General features: G+C 42.2%; 1 protein-coding gene across 14 annotated transcripts in view; it reads right to left on the reverse strand.

Moving 5' to 3' along the window:
• Positions 1 to 12,488, reverse strand: part of opa1 (OPA1 mitochondrial dynamin like GTPase) — a 56,504-nt gene that overhangs the window by 24,928 nt on the left and 19,088 nt on the right. For all 14 annotated transcript variants that reach the window (XM_020498509.2, XM_031786386.1, XM_031786384.1 and 11 more), the window contains 10 exons: positions 12,323 to 12,422; positions 12,001 to 12,131; positions 11,781 to 11,853; positions 11,524 to 11,596; positions 11,239 to 11,354; positions 5,279 to 5,343; positions 3,310 to 3,386; positions 2,352 to 2,517; positions 628 to 780; positions 356 to 464 (listed from right to left, as the gene is read on the reverse strand). In XM_020498509.2, coding sequence (XP_020354098.2) covers positions 356 to 464; positions 628 to 780; positions 2,352 to 2,517; positions 3,310 to 3,386; positions 5,279 to 5,343; positions 11,239 to 11,354; positions 11,524 to 11,596; positions 11,781 to 11,853; positions 12,001 to 12,131; positions 12,323 to 12,422 — 1,063 coding nt within the window. The remainder of the gene's footprint in view (positions 1 to 355; positions 465 to 627; positions 781 to 2,351; positions 2,518 to 3,309; positions 3,387 to 5,278; positions 5,344 to 11,238; positions 11,355 to 11,523; positions 11,597 to 11,780; positions 11,854 to 12,000; positions 12,132 to 12,322; positions 12,423 to 12,488) is intronic.

The raw sequence follows: 12,488 nt of genomic DNA on the forward strand, positions 1-12,488 counted from the left end.
CACAAAGCGGATTTCATATCTTGAGGAAAACAGTCCCGGTGTTACAAACAAACAGCATTATGTTGACACCTAGTCACATTTGTTTAAAATTGGCGAGCTATAGCACCCACAATTTTACATGAAGTAGCTTTTTAATAGGACCATAAGAGTTTAGTCTAAATCCTGTTTCCTTTTTTCGCCACGGAAAATCTGGTAACGTGGTACAACGATTCTGGTATCGTGACAACCCTAACAGTGAGAGACAGGTGCAGAGAGAGGGAGACATACACACAGCAGCAACACAGGCAGGGAAAGATCAAGGAAGAGGTTGATTGTAAAGGCAGTAAGCCACGGTGAAGGTGGGTGTGTGACCTACTGTCTTTGAGGCGTGCCTGCAGGGTCTCCTCCATGAACTGGATGGCCGCGTCCCACTGGGGCTTGTCTGTGATGGAGCGGTCCTCCAGAGCATTGTGCTGGATCACCCTCTGACAACCCACACAGACAGGAGAAAGGACATTACGCACAAGGGGAGAAAGGAAACCTAATAATGTTTGTCTGCTGTATGTGGTTGAATATGCGAAAGAGTAAAGAGTATTGCGATGTCAGTCTTTTTACTGTGTGTGTGTGTGTGTGTCCATGTTTAAGTACCAGGCTGTCCATGGCCCTCTCGTTCCACTTGTGCCTCTTGATGCTCTCGTCCTTCACCGCCTCCTTGAGCTTGTCAAAGATGTCATCCTGGTCCTTCCCTTTATACTCGGCCATAAAGCGGGCGAACTCCTCCTGCAGCGTCTCCCAGGCGACCTGGGTGGGGGGGGGGACAGAGGAGAGGATCGGGCCTTGTGTCAACACAGCACCATGGCCGGCTACAGAGACAATGCCACAGTATTTGCATACCATTACTGTCATACCAATCAGAACGGTCACAGACATAGTGATTGCGAGGAAGACGCAAATTTGGAACCAAAAAGGACATTGACGACCACAGTAAAACCATCCATCGCCAATAATAATAATACATTTGTTTCCATCATCTGAAATAATCACAACAGAGAGTCCTGATGAGACACAAACAATTCCTTATGACATTTACAGGTCATTTGGAAAGTATTTTGACTCCTTGACTTTATCCACATTTTGTTACAGCCTTATTCCAAAATGGATTACAAGTTTTTCCCCCCCTCATCAATCTACACACAATACCCTATAATGACTAAGCAAAAACAGGTTTTTAAAAATGACCGCAAATGTATATAAAAAATGTTTTAAAAACTTTACTCAGTACTTTGTTGAAGCACCTTTGGCAGCGATTACAAACCTCGTATGACTGTACAAGATCTCTGTACTCTGTACTGATCCTGACTAGTCTCCCAGTTCCAGGAGGCTGAAAAACATCCCCACACCATGATGCTGCCACCACCACCACGCTTCACAGTAGGGATGGTGCCAGGTTTCCTCCAGACGTGATGCTTAGCAATCAAGTCAAAGAGTTTTATTAGAACAGAGAATCTTGTTTCTCATGGCCCGAGAGTCCTTTAGGTGACTTTTGGCTAACTCCAAGCGGGCTGTCATGTGCATTTCACTGAGGAGTGGATTCCGTCTGGCCACCATAAAGGGCTGAAAGGTGGAGTGCCGCAGAGATGATTGTCCTTCTGGAAGTTTCTCCCATCTCCACAGAGGAACTCAGGTCAGAGTGACCATCAGGTCCTTGGTCACCTCTCTGACCAAGGCCCTTCTCCCCGGTTGCTCAGTTGGCCGAGCGGCCAGCTCTAGGAAGAGTGGTTCCAAACTTCTTCCATTTGAGAATGGTGGAGGCCACTGTGTTCTTGGGGATATTCAGTGCTGCAGAAATGCTTTGCTACCCTTCCCCAGATCTGTCTCAACACAATCCTGTCTCAGAGCTCTACAGACAATTCCTTTGACCTCATGGCTTGGTTTTGCTCTGACATGCACTGTCAACTGCGGGACTTTATATAGACAGGTGTGTGCCTTTCCAAATCATGTCCAATCAATTGAATTTACCACAGGTGGACTCCAAGTTGTAGAAACATCTCAAGGATGACCAATGGAAACAGGATGCACCTGAGCTCAACTTCATGTCTCATAGCAAAAAGTCTGAATACTTAATGTAAATAAGTTGTTTCTTATTTTTAATACATTTGTAAAACATTCTAAAAAACAGTTTTGCTTTGTCATTATGGGGTATTGTGCGTAGATTGATGAGGGAATATGTTTATTTAATCCATTTTAGAATAAGGCTGTAACGTAACAAAGTGTGGAAAAGGGGAAGATGTCTGAATACTTTCCAAATGCACTATAGCTCCACAGCAATGAAGAGATTTAAAGAGATGGAGGGAGCAGCAGTCTAACTCTACCTCTAATGCCTTGTGAGGCAGCTGCTTGTCCGTCCACTGTTTGAGCTTGATGTCCACGGTGGTGTTGAAGGTGCCAGAGTTCATGGTCTGGGCTGCCGGCAGGTAGATGTTCTCGATGACGTGTGTGGACACGCGCTCCCACAGCTTCTTCTGTAGGATGGCCTCCCTGCAGGGGCAAAGGGCAGATGGGGCGAAATACAACCTAGTGAGCGCTTTGTGGTTGGACACCGCTTTGGAGACAACACTATGCGGGTGCATCCCAAAATGACACCCTATTTTTTATACAATGCTCTACTTTTGGTCAAAAGTAGTGTACTAGATAGGTAACAGAATGCCCTTTGAAACAAATCCCCATGAAAGCCCAGCAGCTTGTTAACTAAAGCTTGGCTCTTTATCGGACCAGGGCTGTATGACAATGGGACAAACCCCTACTCAATCCCCCTGGACTGCTGGTGAAGACTCATTTATCACAAAACACACACACACAAACTCATATTTCATACACAACCCTTTGTTTTTGCTCCCAGCTCCACTCGTATCAATACAACACACTTCTCAGACTCTTCGATTGCATTGCTGGCTAACAGGGCCATCTTGGCTCCCCCACCAACCCCAGTCGCACCGTAGCCCATTCATCAGGCCATTGATCCAGTGCTACAGATGGGGCTCGGAGGGGCTCTTAGCCTCTCACCAACCACTGGACATCCATCTCATTTAGCCTACTGCTAACCTCTGGGTGGGGGGTGGGGGGGGGCCAACACACATATACAGAGACAGGCGCGCACGCACACACACTAGCTTCTACAGAAAGTCATCTAAGGGCCGCGGAATTCCTGAATTCATTTTTATGAAGCATAGAACACTAAGTTGTTGGCCATATTATTTTAATAACTTAAAAAACAAAATAATAATGTGCATAAAGCTGTAGGTAATAAAACATCATAGGGCAAACACTCACCAGTGTTTCGGTGTGACTTGACTCAAGCTAATAACTTCATCCAAGATTTCGTTCTTGGCTTTTTCGAAGAGTTCATTCTGGAGGATAAGATGAACAGAAAACTCATGATTAGCTGGTGGAATCTGGCACAGTTGACCATTCTCTCAAAATGTCAGGAAAAACCTAGACATGAAAACTGGACTGGTAAAGGACATTGGACAGAAGCAGACAGAGTCCTAACTAGACTAGAGTTACCTATAATTAAGTAAAACAATATATAGGCCTAAAGAAATATAATAGTACACAAAACATATATATATATATATATATATTTGTACAGTGTATTCAGAAAGTATTGAGACCCCTTGACTTTTTGTTACGTTACAGCCTTATTCTAAAATTGACTGGATTAAACACATTTCTCATCAATCTACACACAATAAAGCATAAACATGTTAATTTTTTTAGCAAATTTATAAAAAATAGAATTTTTAAAAAATCTACTCATTCAAGGGACTTTAAAATGTTAACTATTTTCTACATTGTAGAATAATAGTGAATACATCAAAACTATGAAATAACACATATGGAATCATGTAGTAAACCTAAATATATTTCATATTTCAGGGTCTTCAAAGTAGCCACACTTTGCCTTGACAGCTTCGCACACTCTTGGCATTCTCTCAACCAGCTTAATGAGGTAGTCACCTGGAATGTATTTCAATTAACAGGTGTGCCTTGTCAAAAGTTAAGAAGGAAAGAAATTCCACAAATTAATGCATTTGAGCCAATCAGTTGTGTTGTGACAAGGTAAGGTTGGTATACAGGAGATGCCATGAGGTTGAAGGAATTGTGACTAGGCACAGATCTGGGGAAAGGTACCAAAAAATGTCTGCAGCATTGAAAGTCCAAGAACACAGTGGCCTCCATTATTCTTAAATGGAAGAAGTTTGGAACGACCAAGACTCTTCTTAGAGCTGGCCAAACTGAGCAATCGTGGGAGAAGTGCCTTGGTCAGGGAGGTGACCAAGAATCCAATGGTCACTCTGAAAGAGCTCCAAAGTTCCTCTGTGGAGATGGTAGAAACTTCCAGAAGGACAACCATCTCTGCAGCACTCCATCAGTCAGGCCTTTATGGTAGAGTGGCTAGACGTGCCTTTTATTGAGGAATTGCTTCCATGACAGCCCACTTGGAGTATGCCAAAAGGCACCAAAAGACGAGAAACATCAGACCAGGTCTGATGAAACAAAGATTGAACTCTTTGGCCTGAATACCAAGCGTCACGTCTAGAGGAAACCTTGCACTACCCTTACGTTGAAGCATGGTGGTGGCAGCATCACACTGTCGTGATGTTTTTCAGTGGCAGGGACTGGGAGACCAGTCAGGATCGAGGGAAAGATGAACGGAGCATAGTACAGAGAGATCCTTGATGAAAACCTTCAGAGCACTCAGGACCTCAGACTAGGTTGAAGTTTCACCTTCCAACAGGACAACAACCCTAGCACACACCCAAAACAACGCAGGAGTGGCTTCGGGGCAAGTCTCTGAATGTCTTTGAGTGACCCAGCCAGCCAGAGCCGGGACTTGAACCCGAAGATATGCAGAGAATGGGAGAACCTCCCCAAATACAGTTGTGCCAAACTTGTAGCGTCACACCCAAGAAGACTCGAGGCTGTAATGGCTGCCGAAGGTGCTTAGTAAAGGGCCTACTGAGTAAAGGGCCTGAATACTTATGTAAATGTGATATTTCAGTTTTGTATTCTTAAATACATTTGAAAAAAATTCTAGAAACCTGTTTTTGCTTTGTCATTTTGGGGTACTGTGTGTAGATTGGTGAGGGAAAAATACAATTGAATCCATTTTAGAATAAGGCTATAACGTACCAAAAGTCAGGGGGTCTGAACACTTTCCGTGTGTATATATATATATATATATATCGAATTTTTTTTTTTATATGTGTGGATATATGTATATATCGATGGTCCTTACCCTGTCCAGCTCTCGCAGACGGGGGTAGTTGTTCTTCCACTCTGTCTCCAGGTTGAAGCGGGACGCTGATGGACGAGAGGACAGACAGTTCGTCGTCATAGTATAGGCTAACTCAAATAATATATACACCATGCTAGGGCTATCCCCGACAAAAAAAAAAATATTGGTCGACTCGATTGGTCTAAATATTTGAGGTAAATCAACGACACGTAGATTACTAAGCTTCTCTGATGCTTTAAGCACTGCGATCAAAAACAAAGACAGACAAATTACTAGAGGGAGTCAGAGATCAATATAATTATAAAAAAAAAAAATAGAAAAAAAATTATATATATATATATAGACCCTGCTCTCGCTGCTGCTGGCCTTCACAGATTCTACTGTTATGCTCCTGAAGTTCCCAGCAAGACAACACCGGCGGTCGACAACCTTTTCCATTTGAAGTGCCAAGCTATTGTACCATTTCTACTGATCTGCGTGCTGATTTTCATATGCACACTTTGGTGGAACAGTTTAATTTAATTGAGAACAAAATGATATCTAAATGAAAATGATACAATCTAAAAAAGTAACTTCTATTGCCATTGCGTAAAAAGAGCCTACATAAAGCCAAAAAAACAAACATTGCAGCCCGCAGGTAGAAAACATCCTGATACACAACCTATAAATCACGTAGGCCATGCATGGCCCTTCTGCAAGTTACTTGAAACATTGTATCAACTATTAACTTGGTCAGGTCTAAGCTAGTGCTAGCCAACTTGCAACATTGTTGAAAATATTCTGGGCCCTCAGCGTTTCCTGAGTCAAGGGATAAGACGTAAATCAGGTAGATCATCTTATGTTTCCACCGGATCAGAGCATGACATTTTATACCCCTTTCATGCTGAGTGGTTATCGAAAGGGAGAGAGCTGGGAAGATTGTTTACTTGCTGTTTGAGGCGAAGAAAACATTTGAGAAGCTATAGAGTGATGGTGAGTTAAGACCATCAGAAACGGTATCAAATCCCCGAATGGGCACATGTATAAGCCTACATTTGCGTGCAGGCCAGGTAGCCTAGGCCTACTTCTGTGTGTAATCAGGTGTGTGTCCTTACTCCAGAATCCACTATCCTGGTGTTGCAAGCGCCATTCTCTATCAACTGAGCTATAGAAGACAAAAGGACACAGGACAAATATCCCCTTCATCAAAGGATGGATTTAGATCTGGGGCACCAGGTGGGTGTAATTAATTATCAGGTACAACAGAAAACCAGAATTTTGGCCTAGGCTACTGTTGACTGCGAAGATGGTATTTTTAATAGCACTATAACAAAAGTTTGATGCAGGCTACTGTGTGCCATTCAGTTAGGATGCAATTTTGGAACTTACATTTATTTATAAACATGTTTTATCATGATTATTATTGCATAGCATTATTATTGTAGGCATATTTATTCATCTAAACCAGTTCTTTAAATATGCAAAAAGTGTTTTGTTTCATTCTGTTTAGATATTTCTGCTGAATACATTTTTAATTTGTGTGCTCCGTATTTATACTGAACAAAAATAAACGCAACATGAAACGATTTCAAATATTTTACTGAGTTACAGTTCATATAAAGGAAGTCAAGTCAATTTTAATTTATTAATTAGCCCCTAACCTATGGAGATCACATGACTGGGCAAGGGCGCAACCATGGGTGGAGCCCGGCCCACCGAGTGGGGAGCCAGGCTCAGCCAATCAGAATTAGTTTTTCTCCCCCAAAAAAGGGCTTTATTACAGACAGAAATAAGCTTCAGCACCACCTCAAACGATCCCACAGGTGAAGAAGCCAGATGTGGAGGTCCTGGGCAGACGTAGTTACACGTGGTCTGTAGTTATAAGGACGGTTAGACATACTGACAAATTCTCTAAAACGATATTGGAGGCGGTATATTGTAGAGAAACAAACATTAAATTCTCTGGCAACAGATCTGGTGGGCAACTCCTGCAGTCAGCATGTCAATTGCACGCTCCCTCAACAGTTGAGACATCTGTGGCATTGTGTTGTGTGACAAAACTGCACATTTTAGAGAGGCCTTTTATTGTCCCCAGGGCAAGGTGCACCTATGTACTGAACATGATAACCAGATCATTGATATGCCACACCTGTCAGGTGGATGGATTATCTTGGCAAAGGAGAAATGCTAACAAACAGGAATGTAAGCAAATTTGCGCAAATTTGTGTATTTTAGAAAAATAAGCTTATCTTTTTTTGTATATGGACAATTTCTGGGATCTTTTATTTCAGCCAATGAAAAATGGGAAAAACACTTTACATTTTTGTTCTGTATACCTTCAGTATGCATACCTTCAGTAAGCATATGGACGTCCAGTAAATTATTAAATGTCCGGTAAATTAAAATCTTCCCGGTCACGTTGTCCGGAGCCAAATATTTTGAACGGAAACTCTGACACACACAAACACACACTCCCCATTGTCCCTCTCCTCTCCCTACACAATGAAGATGTCACTAATTGCCCGTGGGTGGGTTATTGGGCCAGAATGGCGCCAGACACTGGGCCTGTGAGGATGGTTTTTGACGTGCAGCAGATCAATACGCCACACAATGGGAAGGAGAGCCACACCACAGCCAGAGGGCAATAAATCTAGTCCCTGCTGCTACTGTTAGTGAGGACCACCGGCTGTCTGGGATAATTGCGGCTGGGAAGCAGCGCCGGTCGAGGGGAGAAGTGTGGCAGGGTATTCGGGAGCAGGAGGGGGGAGCAAGTAGAGAGGAAAAGTGTGCATCGCTCACTAACAAAAGGTGGGTGATGGTGGTCAGCCATGGCTGTAAGAGACGAGGACAGGAGTGTCAAACTCATTCCATGGATGGCAGAGTGCTTGTCCAATTAAGACCTACACAACCAGCTGAGGGGAGTTCCTAACTAATAAGTGACTTAAAAGGTCCAGGCACCACAGGCAGAAATCATATTTTTGCATCTACCTGTCAATTTTGAGATTTTTGTATTTTGGTCCATTAATATTAGTATTTTCAAAAAGTTAATGTAATAAAAATGTATATTTTATTTCGATTATCATTACTACCGTCATCAACATTAATACATTTTAACCAATTTGGACAATGAGTAGATGGGTGAGGCGGGACTTTCTTGCACAAAGCAGTTTGGATGAAATAATTGAATAGTGCCTTCAGAAAGTATTCATACCACATTGTTGTCGTTTTACAGCCTGAACTCAAAATTGATTCAATATATGTTTTCCACCTCACCAATATACACATTTTAAAAATGTATTGAATATGAAATACAGAAATATGTCATTTACATAAGTATTCACACCCCTGAGTCAATACACGTTAGAATCACCTTTGGCAGCAATCTTTGAGTCTGAGTAAGTCTAAGAGGTTTGCACACCTGGATCGTATAATTTTGCACATTATTCTTTAATTATTTTTTTTACCTCTGTCAAGTTAGTTGTTGATCATTGCTAGAAATCCATTTTCAAATCTTGCCATAGATTTTCAAGCTGATTGAAGTCAAAATTGTAACTAGGCCACTCAGGAACATTCAATGTCGTCCTGGTAAGACAACTCCAGTGTATAATTAGCCTTGTGTTTTAGGTTATTGTTCTGCTGACAGGTGAATGTCTCCCAGTGTCTGTTGAATACCAGGTTTTCCTCTAGGATTTTGCCCTGTGCTTAGCTCTATTCCGTTTATTTTTACCCCCCAAAAAAACTCCCTAGTCCTTGTCGATGACAAGCATACCCATAACATGATGCAGCCATCACCATGGTTGAAAATATGGAGAGTGATACTCAGTGATGTGATGGATTTGCCACAAACATACAACTTTGTATTCAGTACAGTTAATTTATTTGCAGCTTTTCTTTAGTGCTTTATTGCAAACAGGATGCATGTTTTAGAATATTTTTGTATTCTGTACAGGCTTCCTTTTCACTCTGTAATTGTTAGTATTGTGGAGTAACTATAATGTTCTTTATCCATCCTAAGTTTTGTCCTATCACAGCCATTAAACTCGAACTGTTTTAAAGTCACCATTGGCCTCATGGTGAAATCCCTGAGTGGTTTCCTTCCTCTCCGGCAACTGAGTCAGGAAGGATGCCTGTATCTTTGTAGTGACTGGGTGTATTAATACACCATCCAAAGTGTAATTAAAAACTTCACCATGCTCAAAGGGATATTCACTTCTGTTTATTTTTTACCCCATCTACCAACAGGTGCCCTTATTTGCGAGGCATAGGCTAAACTCCCTGGTCTTTGTGGTTGAATCTGTGTTTGAAATTCACTGCTCAACTGAGGGACCTTACAGATAATTGTATGTGTGGGGTACAGAGAGGAGGTAGTCATTCACAAATCATGATAAACAAGATTACCCTTTAATCACGTTTTAATCTAGATACTGTTCTTTGGAAAAATGCACCAAAAAAGCATTTTACATATTTAGTATTTTACAGATCGACAAGCCTAGTCCTGGAGTGTCCTAAAAAGAAAAATCCTGAAAAATTTAGGCTGACTTCTTCCAGTGTTCGGAAAAATGGATTTGCACAATATGCAAATACATAATGAGATGTTGTCTCATTTGCATATGTCAACAAAAACATTTTTTTAAATGATATTACAAGAAAGTATTATATTTCTGTGTACATTCAACTGGTAAAAGCTGACCGTGATATGATTAAGGGGGGAAAAATACCCTATTAGGATGTGGTGCCTGCCTGGCCGTAATTCAATAAATCAAGTACAAGGGAGGATTGAAAACCCGCAGACATTTGGCCCTCTGTGGAATGAGAGTGACACATGCCGGCTAGGAGGAACAGGAAGGAAAAGAAGGAGGCCATTGAAGCCTTTGGCGCCTCAGGCTGGACAATAGAACGAGTCAACATTTCCCCAAGGCAGAAAAACGGCAAAAGAACGTTGGCTAAGCTGGAACACTAGCGAGAGCCCATAACAAATGAATGGAATCGAACGTTCGCAGAGCCTGTTTTGACTGGAGTGATGCTTAGAATTCAATCTCGACAAAATGGCACAAAAAATGTATTCTTATTTATTTTACCATTGCAATCTGTTCGTCGGACGAAACTGGGAACAAAAAAAAAATACTTGTGTAGAAAGTGAACATCCGCACCTTGATGGTGTCAACTGTGCTTATGTCTGCATAATGAGAAAGTACGGGAAAAATGACAACATCAGACTATTTCTGGTCTAGTGATCGATGTCAACCGAGCTCACTGCCCAGAACTACATAATTACAAAGAGGAGATTCTCCTAATTAAAATGGTGCCTAACTTGAAAAAAAATCTAAATATACACATTGTGAGACATTTGGTGAAATAGATTGGCATGCCTCTCCATAGGAAAACAATGAGGGGAGCTCAGCAGTGCAAGGGCAAAAGGTATTTTGGGGCTAGAATTTCATGACAACCGAGCTCACTGCCCAGATTTACATAATTACAAAGAGGAATTTCTCATGAATAAAATGTCGTCCGACTTGAAAAAGATCTAAATAAACACATTGCGAGATATTTGGCAAAATAGACAGACATGCCTATATTTCCCCTATAGGGAACAACCTCAGAGTTCCATGAGTATTTTTGTTGTTGTTTACATTTGAATTACCAACAACGTGAGCAAGTCTCATTGCCAACAATAGCGAAGCAGGCATTGTGACATAGAACAATAAGCTGGGAATCGAACGTTCAGGAAGGTGAGTTGGTGCCACGGTGCTCAATACAACTAATAGGAGCTGGCAGGGTGAAAAATGCCCTAAAATAAGGCCTGTTTTGTCGTGATTACTTCAAAACGAAGGCAAGCAGCTGGGAAATATGGTCATATTATGAAACTGGGCTCCACGGCGGATGCAGTGAACTGGTCTTTATCAGAAGAAAAAAAATTGTTAAAAATGTTATGTGTCCAACCTAATAGAGGTGTCGTTTGGGATCCTAACCCGTCTGGTTACCTTTGAAGGCGTCAGCCTGCTGCTCCACTGACTCCCTGACCATCTTCCAGAAGCAGTCGGACACGGCCAGACTGAGGTTCTTAGTGGTCACCTGGTGGGCTTTCAGCATACCATCTCTTTGAAGGAGAGAGGGACACAGGTCAGGATAACATGTTGAATTTCAGGAGAACGTAAAAAATTAAATGAATTCTCATTGAAAACCATGGCCGTTCACCAAATTAATGAATTTACCGGCAATTCATTTTCTAAACCGAATGTGCAATAATAGGGAGTCAGGACACCCACCTAAGAAGTCTAGAGTTCTGGAAGAAGTCCTCTTCGTAGTCTTTGATGGAGTCGATGCTTTCACCGGCACTGCCTTGGGAAGAAAGGACAACAGATGCACATGTCTGTGATTAAAGACCTGACTAACTCAGGCCAGATTCAACTAATGTACATTTCTGTAATGAGGGTGGCAAAATTCCAGTAACTTTCCCCAAATTCCTTGAAATCCTGGTGGCATGTTACTGGAATTTTGCCACCCTAATTCTATTGCAACTTACCTTTTCCCGTCACCACAGCAAAATAGCCCAAGGCTTTCATAGGGAACAGTTTTCCTTCAACAATCTGTTGAATCTGTAGGGAGAGAAATACATCAAATCCAAGATGAGGGAGAATGCAATCAAGTGTCATTGGGTTTCATCCAGTCTGTACCTTTTGACTGTTTGAGTGTACCATCCAGCTTTTAAACATTTTGAACGTGTGTGTGTTTGCGAATCTCACCCGGTTAGGGCTGGCCAGGTTCTTCTCTGCCAGGTCTACTTTGGTCAGGACAAATATGGTCCTCTTCCCCTGCGGGTCCATTTGACTGACCAGGTCTGTGACGATGCTGCGCTCCGCATCCACTGACCCATCTGAGGACGAGAAAGAGAGATGGAGGGTTCGGGAAGAGCAGGTGAGGTAAAGGAATAGGGGAGGCAGCAGAGAGGAGAGATGAGACCGAAGAGAAGGGAATAGAGGAGCGGAGGGGAAGAAGAAAAGGAGCTCAAGGATGATCTGTTCATATTTGATCATGAAAAGTGGGCGGACTCCAGCGTTCACTCACCCTGGATGCAGAGGATGATGGCGTTGGGGTTCTGCATGTAGTTCTTGCTGATGCTGAATATGGTCTCCTTGGTGTCGGCTGCCATGCCCGCTGTCACCGTCTGAGAGGAGTTACATAGCATCACTGCACCTAACACTGTATGGTCACTGTTAATGTACACAAGCGT

The sequence above is a fragment of the Oncorhynchus kisutch genome, linkage group LG13, assembly GCF_002021735.2.
Source record: "Oncorhynchus kisutch isolate 150728-3 linkage group LG13, Okis_V2, whole genome shotgun sequence".
Lineage (NCBI taxonomy): Eukaryota > Metazoa > Chordata > Actinopteri > Salmoniformes > Salmonidae > Oncorhynchus > Oncorhynchus kisutch.